Source organism: Theobroma cacao, chromosome 9 (assembly GCF_053813885.1).
Source record: "Theobroma cacao isolate CCN51 chromosome 9, ASM5381388v1, whole genome shotgun sequence".
NCBI classification, from domain to species: Eukaryota; Viridiplantae; Streptophyta; class Magnoliopsida; order Malvales; family Malvaceae; genus Theobroma; species Theobroma cacao.
The window spans coordinates 33791913-33810938 of NC_142647.1; the positions used below are offsets into that span (position 1 = coordinate 33791913).

The 19026-nt window shown below is 39.0% G+C and overlaps 1 protein-coding gene across 2 annotated transcripts; it reads right to left on the reverse strand.

The window, feature by feature from the left end:
* Positions 1 to 3722: 3722 nt before the first annotated feature.
* Positions 3723 to 7357, reverse strand: LOC18589565 (protein SKU5 SIMILAR 14-like). 2 transcript variants are annotated; one of them, XM_088810017.1, is made up of 4 exons: positions 7336 to 7357; positions 5371 to 5548; positions 4141 to 5250; positions 3723 to 4023 (listed from the first exon to the last, which is right to left on the reverse strand). In XM_088810017.1, exons 3-4 carry the CDS (start codon positions 5106 to 5108, stop codon positions 3723 to 3725), a joined length of 1269 nt encoding a protein of 422 aa, XP_088666143.1. In that variant the 5' UTR covers positions 5109 to 5250; positions 5371 to 5548; positions 7336 to 7357. The 2 variants fall into 2 exon arrangements, with proteins under 2 accessions (XP_088666143.1, XP_017983988.2); XM_018128499.2 differs by lacking the exon at positions 7336 to 7357 and having other exon boundaries at positions 5371 to 5621.
* Between the last annotated feature and the right edge of the window lie 11669 nt (positions 7358 to 19026).

Here is a 19026-nt window from a genome sequence, read left to right on the forward strand (position 1 = left end):
CCATGATGAATGCGAAAAACTGTCTTTTCTACATTTGTCTCACGCATCTTGACTTGGTGATACCCAGAGCATAAATCCAAATTTGTGGTATAGTGAGCCCCATGTAATTCTTCTAGTAGTTCATCGATTACTAGAATTGGAAATTTATCTTTGATAGTCTGGGCATTCAAGGCGTGATAATCGACATAAAACCTCTAAGAATTATCTGCCTTTTTAACTAAGAGAATTGGATAAGAGAAGGGGATTGATTAGGGTAGATAATTCCCCTTTTAGCATCTCTTGACCTTGTTTTTCAATCTCATCCTTTTACCCATGAGGAAAATAGTAAGGGGAGACTTCTACAGGCCCTACTCCTGGTTCAAGAATAATTCGATGATCACATTGACGAGAAGGAGGCAACCTTTCTGGTGCCTTAAATAAATCTTGGAATTCTATAATGATTCTTTTGAGCTCTAATTCCTTGTCCACCTCAACTAGTGTGGTTGAAAAAGAAGAAGTTGTAAGTGAATTGGAGTTTTTAATTCCATCTAGCGTTACCCTCTAATTTTGTCACCAAAATTTCATCTTTATAGTCACAAAGTCCCAATATATAGGACCAAATGTTCTTAGCCAATTTACCCCTAACACTACACCAAACCCATAGAGAGGAAGTAAAAATAAATCAAAGCAAAAGGTTTAAAGACCTCTTACTTGTAATTCAGCCTTTGATTCAGTTGGCATTTTCATCTGATCCACCAAGGCCTCATCCACGAAGTTGTGTGTGCTTCTAGAGTCAATCAAGATCAATAGGGGCTTTCCGTCAACAAATCCCTTCACTTGCATCGTTTATGATTTTTGCATTCCTGTTATAGTATGAATTGATGTTTCAAACTCCTCTATTTTTTCTGGTAGAATTTCTGGTTCAGGTTGCAAGTCATTAGTTCCCTCTAACCAAAAAAGTCTTTTACAATGATGTTCCACCAAGTAAGACTCATCACAATTAAAACAAAGCCCTTTTCGCCTTTCTTACCTCCATCTCTACCTTACTTAGTCGCTTCAAAAAAGATGTTCATAGTGCACCATTTGTTGTGCTCTTTTGTGGACCACTTGATTCTTTTCAATGTCTATGCCCTTGGCGTTCATACAACTGAACTAAGCTCATAGCATTGGATAAATCTTAAGGATGTTGTAGCTCAAACTCCATGTTATTGCCCTTTTCAACCCATTGATGAAAATTGCAACTTCTTGTTCTTGGGTGAGACTGTTGGCATGTGCTGCTAGTTGTTCAAAGTATCGTTGGTAACCTTCCACCGTGCTTATGTGACGAAGCTTAGATAACTCTCCTAGTTTGTTGCTTCTGATTGGCAGCTCAAAACACAGGTTGTAGTTGGCTTTGAAATCTTCCTAAGATAATTGTAGTCAGTCCTTCTCTAACTTGAGGAACCACAATTGAGCGTCTCCTTCCAAGTGGAAGGATGCTAACCCTACTTTTTCCTCTGTTAATGTTTGTTGGTGACAAAAGAAGTGTTCGTAGCGACTCAACCATCCTAAGGGATTATAAGAGCCATCATAACGGGAAAAGTTGAGTTTGGAGTATTTTGGCACAAAGTTTCCTCCATCTAGGTTTTCCAATCCCACCCTTTGCTCTTTACGACCACAATTGTTATTCATATTTCCCATTCCCCTACCTTTTAATCATTTTGTAGCTAGGTCATGAAAAAGTTCTTCCAATTAGGTTGTAATGTCATTTTGCCTCGCCTAATTGGCAACCTTGTCCCTTTCTCTTTTGGCCCTATCTCGTGCTCGATCTTCTTGATACATAGCCATGAAGGCTTCGAATTGATGCTGAAGAGTACGAGAGTCTCCCATAACCCCCTACTCTGATACCAGGTTGTTATAGGCCCTTTACTGTGATCTAGTTATAAGACCTTTCAAATCTGAAATCTGAAGGCAACTTAGCTTGTAAGTTATGTTTATGAGTTTTCCAACCTTTTTGACCTATTTTGAAAATAAAAAATTAAAAGCTCGTTAAAGAGAACTCTTCGATCTCAGAATTGGAAATTTGATTAGAAATAATGCTTGCTTTATTCCTCCACATAACTCTTTTTTTAAACTATATTACAAGCATGATTGATATAACTGACTCTTGTTAAAAAGCAACTACCTCTTGTTAAACAGCAACTACCTCCAACTATTTAGGAACATGTAGATAATGTAAAACTACCTCCACAATAATTTAAAAATAGAATGATAGATAACGCAAAATTGATTCCACAATAATTTAAATTAGAATGACAATTAACACATTAATTGATAGCTAATCTTCTCTCTTCTTTCTTTTCCCATGTGTGAAATGTTTGTAAACCTGAGCATAGGGAACCACCTTGATTGAGTTAGGCTCATTTAGTTGCTGGTCCTGCTGTTAGGCCTTAACAATTATCTTTGGGTTGTTTTTTCTTTTTTTACATGATTTAGGGAGTATATAATAGGTACTGCTACTAGTTACAAGGTGAATTCCTAAGCGGTCTTTAGGATTGGAACTGGTCTATTTTTGTAAGACCTTAATGACGTTGCTGATTGCAACAACTATATGTACAGTCTTTTTAATTATTAATACAATTAGAGCGTTTCAAAATAAAAATTACAATCTTTAGTTTGAATAATTCTGATTGCCAATGATATGGAGCAATCTTTATCCATTTATATACTAGACACAAAAAAAAAAAAAAACTCTAAAATGAATATGTCTGAGATGATTCTTGAGGATCTCTCTATACAATTGTGTATCTAAATTCATATTATATCATGACTAATTTTATATTGAAATTTTACTTAATCTAATTTTATTTAATTTCTTAAATTAATTAATTTTTTTTATTTTTTAATTAAAATAATGTGTATTGACACTTTACAACTAACTTCTAAAATGAAAATATTGTAAACGATGGTTATTTCTTTATTAATTAGACTAATGAATCTTTTTACTATAATCATATTCTTCATACATTTTATGTAATGGAATAGACAATTAATTTTATATATTATTTAACGGTGGACAGCCCAAGGAAAATTTTTCTGAAATATTTTCCTTTAAAAGTTCAATAATATGCCTAACACCTTCCTTTTTGCTGAGGTATCTATTCATCCTTTGACCCATAAATAACTCGCCAATTAAAATGGGGAGGCTCAGAAGAATTACACCCTTAAAGTGGCTGTGACAAGTCCCTTTTTTTCGCCTATTGAAGATTATAACGAGCAGCTAGTTATTAATGTTATTCACTTTTAACGCTTTGAGATGTTACTTTTCAATATAATAATGTTTATTTAACGCATAATTTCTTTTTCTGTTTAATTGCGGGGGGCGGCGGTGATCTGAGGGGATGGATGGGAATCGGTTAAATGGTGACGTCCAAGGCAAATAATGCAAGTTAAAAAGAATAAAAAGAAAAAAAAAATAAAACGGGAGGGAGAGACACAGAGAGATTCAAAATATGACAGACAAAGAGTTACAATGATGATGTATGAATTCAATTGAATTAAATTTCTACGTATATTATTTAGGGAGGAGGTAGCTAGGGACAGAATAGAATAGTAGTCAAAACGTTTAGTAGCAATACATATGAGGAAAGGGTTTATATATGTAAGCTGATGAGGCGCAGTGAGGTGGGCAGCCGCTCTGGGAGTACCTCGTCACCGTTATTAACTGCTACCAGATATAATTACTTCCCTTTTGCGAAGACGGCTCAGATAGTGTAAGGCGGAGGCTTGGGCAAGTTCGTGACCACGCCACAGAGCGGGGCATTGTCAGGGATGTTGTACTCGTCCCTGAGGGAGCGCACCGGGGACGCGACACTGGCGTAGAGCTGTTGGCCCAGGTATGTCCTCTCCCAAATCTCAGACCTGATGTTCCACATGCCAGCGTTGTCGAACGTCAGAAGGATGGCAGCCCAGGACTTGGGGAAAACCTGGATGGTGTGCCTGCTAACGGCGTCTAGAAGATTGTAGTTCCTTCTTTTCTCGGGGGTCCATCTGCCTGGCTCAATGCTGTAGGCAATATAATTTCTTTGTTAACCGGTGCATTAATTGATCATTAGTTAACGAAATTAATTCATAAAATGTTCGAAGTAAATTCTTCCAGTTCCAGAGTTGGACCAAACTTACGCGACGGCAAAGAATGAATATCCATCCAAGTGATATGACTGGATGCTTTTCTCGTGGTTCTCCAAAATTATCTCCACGAAGTTACGGAATGTCATGTTGAGGACGTTCGGTTGCACAGTGACACCTGTGATCTTAGCTGGTGGTTCGTCCCCGATCACGTCGTACTTGAAGACCTTGTTGGCAACATTATAATACTCCGCAAGCTTCAGCGGGGTGGGTGGGTTGATATGGGAGACGCCATTGATGCCGTACCGGAGCTTCCCACCGGCCCTGCTAGCAGTGTTGACTAACTTGATAGTGCGCGTGATGTTAATAGCACCATAATGGTAAGAGCCTTGAGGATTTGGCCTCGCAGCACTGGCCGTGAGATTCCAACGGAAGGTGCGGAACTGGTTCAGGGACCAAGCCCAACCAACAGGGGCGGGAGGAAGCTTAGGTGAGGCAGCTGCTCCCTTGCCATTGGTGTAGCGAATGATGCCTGTGGCAGTGAGCACGTTCTTTGTAAATCGGGTGGATGCGACCATAAAGTAGTCCTTAGGGCCTTGGTCGGCAGTAACAAGGACCGCAAAGCACTGCCCAACATGCACATCCAGGGACTCGTACACGTTTTGTACGGTGTGTGAACCCTCCATCTCCACAAGTTTCATCCTGTGTCCTTGGATCCTGAAGTTGAGGGAGTTCTTCAGTCCAACGTTGCAGATCCTGTATTTGTACGTTTTGCCAGGCTTCATGGTGAAGAGAGGCTTGTCCTTGCCATTACCCTTGGCTACTTTACCATTGATGAGGACACCGTCTGGCCTTCCCAAGGAACGACCGCTGTCCAAGAACTTCTTGAGCATGGTGTGGCTCTTGGTATACCAATCGCCAATGAGGACAGTGTAGTCATCTTCGGGATCAGAATAAGGGACAGGGATGAGGAGACGGCTGTTTACTCGAAGACCACCAAAACCACCAGCTGCCCTGTGCATAGCCGTGGAGGGGTAGTAGATGTAGCTCCCAATCTGGTCCTTGACTTGGAAGTGGTACGTGTAGTTCTTCCCCGGGGGAATGGGACAATTCGTTCCAAGCACTCCATCTTGCCAGGAGTTTTTCCTGTGTTGTATGCCGCTCCTGCCATGCGTTTAAAAGGGAAAAAAATATATGAAAGGATCGTTAATTAATCAAATCAAAGTATACGCTACTACTAGTTCACAAGAACATATATATATATATATATGTGTAAATATGTACCATGTCAAAAGGAATGGCTCATCCAGGTTATTGAAGACATTGATAACAATGTTATTGTTGGTTGTAGAGTTGATGTTGGGTCCTGGGAATTGACCATTTATGAGAATGGCTTGCTGAGGAACTCCCAATGGAGAGATGGTGCCGTAGGTGACGTTCCATGTGAAGAACAAGTACGGATCTTCACCGCGGACCTCAGAGATAAATGCTCCAGCTGAGAAGCACAAAAAAAGCATCAATATCACCCCGCCCATCTCTCTTACTGTCGCTAGATATCGATCTAGCGGCTACCTACTGTTTTTTTTAATGTAATAAATAACCCTTTCCTACGACCTGATCGCTATCTTCTTCCCTCTATCTATCTGTCCCTGTTGGAAGAAGATGCTTTGCTTCTTCTACCGTCCTAAGACCTCTCGCCACTATCTCCCCTTTTTATACATGAGTTGAGTGTATGCACACCGTTCACCATCCGTTAATTCCTCTCAGCCCTCTCTTCGTTTTCTCCCTCAGATGTCGCCTCTCCTCTCGTTTCGTCCGACCTAAATTTTCATGGTATTGCTATTCTCACCACCTATTTTAACGCCTTTAATTCTTCACTAGTTTTTTTTCCTATTTTTTATTGTATATTATATATTTAAGAATAACTATTTACCATATTAAGCAGTAGAAACAGTTCGAGTAAAAAGCAGCGTTAATAAAATTAAAAAAATACAAAAAAAGATCGTAACTCGCTCCTGCCTTTCCAAAATTAGCTTCTCCTTTTTAGAGTCCGTTAGGTACGACCGAGCGCTGTGGTTGGCACCATGACCCCTATCATGCCGCAGGTGTGTCATTCGTGAGATCTGCGTGGCGTGGTTGGCTCATTTTAACCGCACTGCTGCTGCGGTTGGAACTCCAAGAGCACCGTGGGCAACAGCTTTCATTTGGCTAATGCCACTGGACCTCCTTAATCATTATTATGATATAGTGCAGGGAAAAATATGCGCCTGCACAATAGTTTTATTTCCATTCTCTATTCTGTTTTATTTTTGAGACAAAGGTACTTTCTTATTTTTTTTCTTTAATGTAATAAAATATATAAATAAATAAATAAATAAATAATAAACAGCTACAATATTATAAATAAATAAATACATACATACATAAAAATTATATATATTTATATTAATGGATATATGAAGTAAACACAAAATTGTTTCAATAACCATGAAATCTATTTATTGAGTAAATAGACAATACATAAATAAAAATTACAAACATAAATAAACAATTATAGTAGTTATCTGTCAACCAAAAGAGATTTGTGGGTAATATTTAAAACAAAAGTTAGAAGTAGATTTCACCTTTCTAGTAGTAGATGTCACAGCCCAAATCTCAGGCCATGACCGGTGCATAGATCCAATGGGCATAGCGCACTAAGCCCAAGCAAGTCTTTTTTTTTTTTTTTGCAATCCCAATCACCATTCTCAACCATCATTTTTAAAACTACATATTACAATTCTCAATTATAAATATTTCAGTAACGTTTTATAGCAATCCAATATTCACATTTGTATTATGCTAACATAATATCACTCATTTGCCACCTTATAGTGGCATCACTAATCAAATATACATATTTGATTTTTAACATGAATCTTAGTGGTCTTCATTACTTATACATGTACAAAAGCATAAAACTCTTGACCGTCAACGGAGTGACTCTAGGTGAAGATACAGCTACTGAGTTGCCATAGTACCTACCAAAAAGATGAGCATACGTGGACCGCTCAATCTAGGTCCCAACTGCCTCTGAATCTAAAAACATGAAGTTTAAAAACATGAGTATAAACTCAGTGAGTGAACATAAGAAGGGAACAAGCAATTGATAGAAAGAATTTGGAAATCATGATGCACTTGTTTCAAAAACAATGCAATTGATTTAATTTCTTACTAAAAAACCCCTCATTTCAAACTTTGATCACTAACCTCATAGTGTTGCAAAACCCATGATCAATCCATGAAGTTAAATGGGTGAAAAATAGGTCAAAATCAAGCAAGGTAGCAAGAATGGCAGCAAGTTTCTTGCTGCAGTGAAGTTCATTCTCGCCGCAGCGAGATTTAGGCAGCCAAAACAGAAAGTTTCTCGCTATAGCGAGAAATAGTGTTAGTTTGCATGTATTTCAGTTTTTCTAGAATATCTCCCGTTACAGAAGTCCAATTGACCTGATTTTTAAACCATTAGAAAGCTAAGAGATAGGGTTACAACTTTGATGTTTACCACTTTTCCAAGTTCGGACAAGAAGGTGGTCAAAATCTCCATTGAAATGAAAACACTGCATTAGAACTCGAAAGTTTCTCACTGCAGCGATATTTATTTTTGCTGTAGTGAGATTTTCCTCACTGCAGTGAGAAACAAGGTTGGCTTATGCCCCCACCACCCGGGAGTCTCTCGCTGTAGTGAAAGTGCATTCTCGCTGCAACTAGATTCAGGGGAGATAATAATTAAGGGATTTTTCACATGCCACACAATCCATTCCTACCATATTGCACATCAAAGTGAACACATTGACAATAATCAAGTTTCTCATTATTCATTTCGACCACATATTATAATCATAAACTTGCTATCACATAGACATATATAAACATATATAAACACATGCACCATCCCGCTTCATTCATCGTCATAGCCAGGTCATCATCATAATCGGCTTATGCACATTTCCTACTCGTACATAGTTGGGTCAGCATTGGCTTATGCGCACTCCCACTTGCACATAGCCGGGTCAGCATCGGCTTATGCGCACTTCTACTCGCACATAGCTGGGTCAGCATCGACGTATGCGCATTCCTACTCGAACATAGCCGGGTCAATATCATTACATAACATTATTCGTCAATGCACAACATATATTCGTATATATATATATATATATATATATATATATATCAACATAATAGAGGAGCACATAGGTTCGTCATTTTACACATTTCACATTTTCACAATACCAAAATATTTTTTTTCAAGGGCTTGTTCCCCGGCACACATTTTGAAAGAAAAGTTGGAATAAATCATTCAATGTTTCATACCAAAACAATTATATCTCCTAAAACGATTTTGAAATACAAGTTCACTCACCGGTCTTGTTGATTCTTTTGCTTGACTCTAACCTCAACTAATGATTCAAATGGGCAGGTGAGGCCTTGTTGGAACCTATACACACATAACATCACAACCAAACTAAATTGGCATTAATATAATTCTAAAAGCTATTTCTTAACTCAAGTTCAGCTAGTTATTCCTAACTAGCTTTCAATCACCGTTAGGTGGCTATTTATTTCCCTACTTTAGTCACCTTAAAAATGAATAACAATCTCAACAATAGATTAACTCACCACTCTAATCATCAACCATTATCAACAACTTGAAAATTTAACCTAATTCATTACTCACCTTGGTGGTTTTTTTGTAGTTGAATTCCTTTTCAAAAGCTTCCAAGCTACTATGGCAAGTCTCTCTTTCTCTCTCTAAAACTTTCATCTAGTGAGAGAAAGTGCTGAATAAAGACTTTTGAGGGTTTTAAGGTGGGAGAGTGAAAGAGCATAAAAAGTTTTATGAAAAAGTGCTCCAATGCATGAAACTTGAAGCTAGAGAGATAAGGTTAAGGAAGCTTTAAGGGAGGCTCCCATGGAGGATGAATATGAGACCTCAACCTCTATAGGCTTGTAATTAAGCATAGATGTAATAACACGGGCTAGGGGTAGTTTCGTCATTTCCTCTAATAAGCTCCCAGGAAAAAGTTTTATGATATTTTAAGGTCTAAATAGGCATAATAAGGTATTTTGGGTGTCATGGAGACAATAGGAGGCAGGAGAAAATTTTTAGAATAAAATAATATTTTATTAAAAAAATAATATTAAAATATTAATATTTTATTCAGTGTCAAGATTTTTCATGAAGAAGGAGTAAATGGTCAATCTAAGTGGGAGAGAAGAAGAATGAAAGAATTTTGAAGAAAAAAATTATGTTAGTAGGGCCATGTGTCTTTATTAAGTAGATAAATATTTTAAATATTATGGGAACATCGCGTTGGAGTACAAACTTCATACCTTGTTTGTACATGTGTAGAAGAAGGTAATAGAAGGAAATTGGAGTTAAATGGGTGTTGGAAGTACTAAATTAAAACGAAAGGAAACAAAAAGGGTAAAATGGTCATTTTGCACCCCGAGTCAAAATTTTAAGTTTTCGTGAACCCGAGTAGTTTAGATCATTGTGGACCTTGTTCTAGTGTCAAAAGAAAAAAAAGATTGCACAAAGGATTGGAGAAGAAAAAGTTAACTTGCTAAAGGGCATTTTCATAATTTTCAAGGGGATTGGATAAGCTTGGGCTATAAATATCTTGCTTCCAGCAGCTTCTCACATTTTTTCCAGCAGCTGTTCTCTTTTTCTTCTTCTCCTTTTCACGTTACTTCCATCTTCCATGGAAGCTTGATATCAAAGCTTTATAACCTCTATCAAAATAGCTTAAATTTTCATGTTTTGGTGCACCCTTTTTAGAAACTATGTGCTCTTTCATTCTCTCACTTTCAAACCCTTGAAAATCTTGTTTCCATACTTTCTCTCACTAGCTAGGTGTTTAGAGAGAGAAAGAGAGAAAAAGCCCTATAATAGCTTGGGAATTGTTGGAAAGAATTTCAAAGTTACAAAACTATCAAGGTAAGTAGTAAATTAGCATTGGGTTTTAAGTGTTGATAATGTTTAGTGATTGATTTGTGGGTTTATTGTTGAGATTGTGTATTGACTCTATTGTTACTAGGATAGTGGGAATAGATAGCCATTTAAAATGGCAATTGAAAGCTAGCTAAGGGGTAGCTTTTAGGGTTTATAAGTATGAATTGACATTATGGTGATGTTAATTTGATGGTAGGTTCCAACGAAGCCCCATTATCCCAAGTGGACCATTAAGGAGGTTAGAGTTGGATAAAGGCTCAACTACTACCGGTGAGTGAACTGCATTTCAAAATCATTTTGGGAATGTGACTGTTTTGTACAAAGAATTTGAATGATTTTATACAACTTTATCTTAAAACAAGTGCCTTAGGAATAAGCTTTTGCTAAATGGTTTTATGTTGTGATATGTGATTGTTATTGATTCATGCACCATTTCATTATGATGATATATATATATGTTGTGCATGATAGTTGATACTGTGTATGATGACTATAACCGTTTGTGTGCACGATGTGGGGGGATGCACATGCCGGTGATGATGGTGGTGTGGGAGATGGATGATGATAGTGCCCGTGTGCATGATGTAGGGGGATGTACACGATGGCACTAATTGTGTACGATGTGGGGGGATGCACATGATGGCATCGGCTATGTGCACGATGTGGGGGGATGTACATGAGCCGGGTGTGATTATGCTGATATTGGTGTTATCTATGCATTTATATATATACATCTATGTTTATGAAATAAAAGTTCATGAGTATGGTATGTGGTTTTGCATATGTGAATCTTGCATGTTGAACTTTGAAAGTTGCTAAGTATTGTCAAATTGGTGTTCATTGCAACAAGGAATTTGGCTGTAGCGAAATGGATTCTCGCTGTCTCCAGAAACTCTCGGTGGTGGTGCAGTGCTGTCACTTTGATAGCAATTTTGACCACCTTTCGATCAGAACTGGGCACAGTGGTAAACACTAAAGTCGTATCCCTACCTCTTATCTTTCTAATGACCTAACAAGCATGTCAATTGGACTCATGTAGTGGAAGATATGCTTGAAAAACTGAACTGTATGCAAACCAAGAATGCCTTTTGCTGCAGCGAGAAACGTGATGTCACGTTGGTACATTGTTCGGGTTCTGATATAATTTCCTTCACTGCCTTATCTTCATGATTGAGAATGGGTCTTTGCAATACTAGGAGTCCACTGATCAATGTCCAAAACAAGGGGGTTTAAGAAAGAAATTAAACCAAATTGCATTGTTTTCAAAACAAGTGCATCATGATTTCCAAATTCTTCCTTATAAATTGCTTGTTCCCTTCCTTGTTCACTCACTAGGTTTATACTCACCGTTTTCAACTTCATGTTTTCAGATCATGAGACAACTGGTAGCTAGGTCAAGGTGTCTTCATACATTCGACCCTTGGTAAGTGTCTTGGCATTTAGTAGCTGTATATTCGTCCGAGTTTCTCCTTTGGAAGTCGAGTACTCTTTTTTTTTATTGTGTATAGATAAACCCAATGAAAATTATTAAGCCATATGTTTAGACAATGTATGTATATATCAATGAGTATGCCATTATAAGATGGTAATAACTATCACTATTTTGATTTAAAGTTATGAAATGTGACTTAGCAATATTGGATGGGATAATGAGCAAGATAATAGGTAGGCTTGCTTGGGCTTAGTGGACTACGTCCATTGGGCCCTTGCATCCGTCATGGCCCAGAATTTAGGTTGTGACAGACTTGGTGTCAGAGCCTAAGGTTGTATAGGTCCTAGGACTTCCTTTGTTGGTCCAACGAAGAGTCGGGTCTTTATGTGAAAACTTCAATTGTAAAGTGTGAACCGCGACGCATTTTATGACTAAGGGACCACATAAATTCCCTATCTTAGAAACCACATTTTGCCTTAAATATGATTATAAATGTGTTTAATAACGAGTGTTTGCTCTTGTCTAGGTAAGAATGTCGCCTAAGACATGAGTTGCCTCAAGAGAGATGGGAAAGCAATATGCCCCTAATGAGATGACAGATAGGCCACAAGCATCCACCCTGAGGGGCTGGGGTAGACGTGGCAGGGCCAATAGGCAAGTGAGGGCGGATACTCTTGTGAGTAGATGAGAGAGGGGACAATCCTCGAGCGAAGTGGATAGATAGCCCACTGGGGGCATTACCATTGAGGACTTGGCAACAGACCTGCAGGGAGTTAATCGGATTGTAGAGATGATGGCAGCCCATATGGACGATATACAGAAGGTGGTAGAGGGGAGACCTACAGTACAAGAATCCCCTAGCTCCCAAGGACAGGCCGATCGCCAACATCATGAGGTTGAGAGAGGACCCTTAGAGATTTCTCTTCCTGATTTTCTTAAGCTCAACCTCTGTCATTTTCAGGGTCTGATGCATCGGAGAAGCCCCAAATCTTCTTAGATAAGATGGAGAAAATATGTAAAGCTTTGGGATGCTTTAGTGTATGATCAATTGAGCTAGTCGCCTTCTAATTAGAGGATGTGGCGCAGGAGTGGTATAACTCCTTATGTAGAGGCAGATCGACAGATGCAGAATATTTGACTTGGAGTGAGTTCAGTACAGCCTTTCTGGATCGATTTCTATCACTCAGTGTACGTAATGCTAGAGCTAGAGAGTTTGAGACTTTGATGCAGACTTTGAGTATGACGGTGTCAGAATACGACATCAAATTCACGCAGTTGGCTCGATATGCTCCCTACCTTGTTTCTACCAAAGAGATGAAGATTCAGAGGTTTGTGGATGGGTTAGTGGAGCCGTTGTTTAGGGCTGTGGCATCTTGAGATTTCAATACCTATTCCACAGTAGTGGATTGTGCTCAGCGGATTGAGATGAGGACCAGTGGGAGTAGGGCTGTGAGAGATAAAGCAAAAAGGGCTAAGACAGAGGGTTATCAAGGCCATAGAGATTTCAGCAGTGGCATGTCATCTTTTAACCGTCAAGGTCCACAAAAGGGCTTACGATTGCCCCAAAGGGGGAGTGACTCGCTTGGTGCTAATATTGGGGTGGGACAAAGAACCTTCAGTTTTAGTAGGCAACAAAATTCTAGACAAGGTAGTCAAGTCACCCACCCTTGTGATACTTGTGGGAGACGACATAGTGGACGATGCTTCCGTAATGAGAGAGTTTGTTTTGGGTGTGGTCAACCTGGACACATTAAGAGGAATTGTCTGATGGCACATCAATCACCAGATTTTGTTTGTGGCTCCACCCAGTTAGCTTTGTCTGCTCCTTCAGTTGTTGCCTTATCTGGTCGGGAGGCTAGTGGATCTAGAGGTAGAGGCGCTGGTACTTCTTCTCAAGCAGGCCATCGGGGTCTGGACGTTAGAGTTCTGCCAGTAGGGGTCAAGCAAGGGTATTTGCTTTAACACTGCAAGAGGCCCAAACATCTAATACAGTGGTCTCATATACTCTTTCCGTTTGTAATATGAATGCTCGAGTTTTGTTTGATCCTGGTGTTATCCACTCTTTTGTCTCTCCATGTTTTGCATCGCGTTTGGGTAAAGATCATGTTAGGAGAGAAGAACAATTAGTAGTGTCTACTCCTTTAAAGGAGGTATTTGTGGCTGAGTGGGAATATGAGTCTTGTGTAGTACGAGTTAAGGACAAAGACACTTTAGTGAATCTAGTGGTGTTAGACACCTTCGACTTTGACGTGATTTTAGGAATGGATTGGCTATCACCCTGCCATGCTAGTGTGGATTGTTATCATAAATTGGTGAGATTTGATTTTCTCGGTGAACCTTCATTCAGTATTTAGGGGGATAGAAGTAATCTCCAACCAATTTGATATCGGCCATGATTACCAATAGGTTATTGAGGCAGGGTTGTTTAGGATACTTGGCTATTGTAAGGGATGCTCAGGTGAAGGTTGGAGATATAAGCCAAGTATCGGTGGTGAATGAGTTCATGGATGTATTTCTCGAGGAATTACCAGATTTGCCTCCCAAGCGGGAGATTGAATTTTGCATAGATTTGATTCTCGACACTAGACCTATATCCATACCCCCATATAGAATGGCACCTGCAGAGCTTAAAGAGCTTAAGGATCAGTTAGAAGATTTATTGGATAAAGACTTCATCCATCTTAGCGTCTCACCATGGGGAACATCGGTGTTATTTGTAAAGAAGAAAGATAGGTTAATTAGGCTGTGTATTGATTACCGACAGCTTAATAAAGTGACAATAAAGAGTAAGTATCCTCTCCCAAGAATAGATGATCTATTTGATCAGCTACAAGGGGCATAATGTTTCTCCAAGATAGATATGCTATCTGGGTACCATCAGTTGAGGATTCGAAATGAAGATATACCCAAGATCACATTTCTAACAAGATATGGACATTATGAATTCTTGGTGATGTCATTTGGGCTTACGAATGCCCTTGTGGCCTTTATGGATTTGATGAACCGGGTGTTCAAGCCCTATTTGGACAAGTTTGTGGTAGTGTTTATTGATGACATCTTGATCTACTCGAAGAGTCGAGAAGAGCACGAGCAACATCTTAAGATAGTGTTCCAAACTTTTAGAGAACATTGATTGTATGCCAAGTTCTCCAAGTGTGAGTTCTGGCTTGAAAGTGTTGCATTCTTGGGACATGTGGTATCTAAGGATGGCATACAAGTTGATCCAAAGAAAGTTGAAGTAGTGGAAAAATGGCCAAGGCCAATGTCAGTTACGGAGATTAGAAGCTTTTTGGGTTTGGCTGGCTACTATCGTCGTTTTGTGAAGGACTTCTCCAAAATAGTCGCCCCTCTGACTAAGTTGACACGTAAAGATACAAAATTTGAGTGGTCAGATGCTTGTGAGAATAGCTTTGAGAAGCTTAAGACCTGTCTCACCACAGCTTCAATATTAAGCCTACAGTAAGGTACAAGGGGTTACACGGTATTTTGTGATGCATCGTGGGTTAGTTTAGAGTGTGTATTAATGCAGCAGGGGAAGGTGATTGTGTATGCATCTAGGCAACTTAAAACGCATGAGTAGAATTATCCCGCACACAATTTGGAGATGGCAGCAATCATGTTTGCCTTAAAGATTTGAAGACATTATTTGTATGGTGAGACTTGTGAGATATATACGGACCATAAAATCTTGAAGTATATATTTCAACAGAGGGATCTTAATTTGCAGCAACGGATATGGATAGAGTTGCTAAAAGATTTTGATTGTACTATTCTTTACCATCCCGGTAAGGCAAATGTGGTGGCACATGCTTTGAGTCGAAAATCGATGGGGAGCCTGGCACATATCTCTGCAGATAGAAGATCCTTGATTAGGGAGATCCATAGTTTGGGAGACATGGGTGTGCATTTGGAAGTTTTGGAGGCAAATGCATTGCTAGCACATTTCAGAGTGAGGCCTATCTTAATTGATCGGATCAAAGAGGCATAAAGCAAGGATGAGTTCATAGCTAAGGCCTTAGAAGACCTTCAAGGAAGGAAAGGAAATATGTTTACTAAAGGCACAGATGGAGTGTTGAGGTATGCAACTAGACTATATGTGCCAGATAGTGATGGATTGAGGAGAAAAATATTGGAGGAAGCGCACATGGCAACCTATGTGGTACATCTAGGGGCTACAAAGATGTATCAAGATATGAAATAGGTATATTGGTGGGAAGGACTCAAGAAAGATGTAGCCGAATTCGTCTCCAAGTGCCTGGTTTGTCAATAGGTTAAGGCCGAGCATCAAAGGCTTGCAGGACTATTACGACTGTTACCAGTTCCCGAGTGGAAGTGGGAGTGTATTACCATGGACTTTGTAACAAGTTTGCCTCGGACTAGTGGGGGTTATGATTTGATCTGGGTCATAATAGATCGGTTAACTAAATTCGCTCACTTCCTTCCGATTAAAACTACATACGGGGCTACCTAGTATGCCCAGCTTTATGTAGATGAGATAATACGGTTGCATGGCATTCCTATTTCTATAGTATCTGACAGAGGAGCACAATTCACTAGTAGGTTCTGGGAAAAGTTACAGGAAGCATTGGGCACTAAGTTGGATTTTAGCACGGCTTTCCACCAGTAAACTGATGGCCAATCTAAACGGACCATTCAAGCATTGAAGGATATTTTGGGGGCCTGTGTAATAGACCTTGGGGTCAGGTGGGATCGATATTTACCCTTAGTGGAGTTTGCCTACAACAACAGTTTCCAAACTAGTATCCAAATGGCACCATTTGAAGCATTATATGGAAGGAGGTACAGGTCACCCATTGGATGGCTGGAAGTGGGAGAAAGAAAACTCTTGGGGCCTGAGTTGGTGGAGGACGCCACTGAGAAAATACGCATGGTCCGTCAGAGGATGTTAATAGCACAAAGTAGACAAAAGTCATATGTTAATAACCGACGGAGAGATTTGGAGTTTTAGGTGGGGGATCATGTATTTTTGAAGGTCTCACTAACGAAAGGAGTAATGAGATTTGGCAAGAAAGGAAAGTTGAGCCTTCGGTATATAGGACCCTTCGAGATCTTAGAAAGGGTTGGAGCAGTGGCATACCGTTTGGCATTACCACCAGACCTCTCAAATATTTACCTCGTATTTCACGTGTCAATGTTTAGAAAGTATAATCCAGATCCATCTCATGTAATACAGTATGAAACCATGCAATTGAAAGATGATTTGACCTATGAGGAGCAACCGGTAGCTATCCTTGATCGGCAAGTCAAAAAGCTCCATTCAAAGAATGTGGCCTTAGTAAAAGTGTTGTGGCGAAACCACACCAGCGATGAGGTAACGTGGGAAGCCGAGGAGGAGATGCGAACAAAGTATCCCCATCTCTTTGATGCTTAGAGGTACGCTACCTTATAGTAGAATTTAAATTCGGGGACCAAATTTCTTTAAGTGAGGGAGAATATGAGACCTCAACCTCTATAGGCTTGTAATTAAGCATAGATGTAATAACACGAGACCAGGTGTAGTTTCGTCATTTCTTCTAATAAGCTCCCAGAAGAAATTTTTATGATATTTTAAGGTCTAAATTGGCATAATAAGGTATTTTGGGTGCGAAGGAGACAAGAGGAGGTAAGAGGAAATTTTTGAAATAAAATAATATTAAAATAATATTATTTTATTCAGTGTCAAGATTTTTCATGAAGAATGCATATATGGTCAATCTAAGTGGGAGAGAAGAAGAATGAAAGAATTTTGGAGAAAAAAATGACGTTAATAGGGCCGTGTGTCTTTATTAAGTAAAGATAGCGCAGACAGATAAATATTTTAAATATTATGGGAACACCGCGTTGGAGTACAAACCTCATAATTTGTTTGTACATGTGTAGAAGAAGGTAGTAGAAGGAAATTGGAGTTAAATGGGTGTTGGGAGTACTAAATTAAAACGAAAGGAAACAAAAAGAGTAAAATGGTCATTTTGCACCTTGAGTCAAAATTTTAAGTTTTCGTGAACCCGAGTAGTTTAGATCATTGTGGACCTTGTCCCAGTGTCAAAGGAATAAAAAGATTGCACAAAGGATTGGAGAAGAACAAGTTAACTTGCTAAAGGGCATTTTTGTAATTTCTAAGAGAATTGGATAAGCTTGGGCTATAAATAACTTGCTTCCAGCAGCTTCTCACATTTTTTCCAGCAGTTTTTCTCCTTCTTCTTCTTCTCCTTTTCACGTTGCTTCCATCCTCCATGGAAGCTTGATATCAAAGCTTTATAACCTATATCAAAATAGCTAAAATTTTCATGTTTTGGTGCACCCTTCTTTAGAAACTATGTGCTCTTTCATTCTCTCACTTTCAAACCCTTGAAAAAACTTGTTTCCATACGTTCTCTCACTAGCTAGGTGTTTAGAGAGAGAAAGAGAGAAAAAGCCCTATAATAGCTTGGGAATTGTTGGAAAGAATTTCAAAGTTACAAAACTATCAAGGTAAATAGTAAATTAGCATTGGGTTTTAAGTGTTGATAATATTTAGTGATTGATTTGTGGGTTTATTATTGAGATTGTGTATTGACTCTATTGTGACTAGGATAGTGGGAATAGATAGCCATTTAAAATGGCATTTGAAAGCTAGCTAAGGGGTAGCTTTTAGGGTTTATAAGTATGAATTGACATTATGGTGATGTTAATTTGATGGTAGGTTCCAACGAAGCCCCATTCTCCCAATTGGACCATTAGGAAGGTTAGAGTTGGCCAAAGGCTCAACTATTACCGGTGAGTGAACTGCATTTCAAAATCATTTTGGGAATGTGACTGTTTTGTACAAAGCATTTGAATGATTTTATACAACTTTATCTTAAAACAAGTGCCTTAGGATTAAGCTTTTGCTAAATAGTTTTATGTTGTGATATGTGGTTGTTATTGATTCATGCACCATTTCATTATGATGATATATATATATATATATGTTGTGCATGATAGTTGATATTGTGTATGATGACTATAACCATGTGTGTGCACGTTGTGGGGGGATGCACATGCCGGTGATGATGGTGGTGTGGGAGATGGATGATGATAGTGCCTGTGTGCACAATGTGGGGGGATGTACATGATGGCACTAATTGTGCACGATGTGGGGGGATGCACATGATGGCGCCGGCTATGTGCACGATGTGGGTGGATGTACATGAGCCGGGTGTGATTATGCTGATATTGGTGTTATCTATGCATTTATATATATACATCTATGTTTATGAAATCAAAGTTGATGAGTATGGTATATGGTTTTGCATATGTGAATTTTGCATGTTGAACTTTGAAAGTTGCTAAGTATTGTCAAATTGGTGCTCATTGCAACAAGGAATTTGGCTGTAGCAAAATGGATTCTCGCTGTCGCCAGAAACTCTCGGTGGTGGTGCAGTGCTGTCATTTTGACAACAATTTTGATAACTTTTCGATCAGAACTAGGCAAAGTGGTAAACACTAAAGTCGTAGCCCTGCCTCTTATCTTTCTAATGACCCTACAATCATG

Bases quoted from the DNA above. Each gene is read 5' to 3' on its own strand.
- LOC18589565 (XM_018128499.2), bottom strand. From the start codon at position 5,621: ATGGGCGGGGTGATATTGATGCTTTTTTTGTGCTTCTCAGCTGGAGCA. The intron at 5,251-5,370 runs GTACATATTTAC...AACGCATGGCAG, and splicing joins GAGCCATTCCTTTTGACATG to GAGCGGCATACAACACAGGA. The intron at 4,024-4,140 runs GTAAGTTTGGTC...TATTGCCTACAG, and splicing joins TATTCATTCTTTGCCGTCGC to CATTGAGCCAGGCAGATGGA.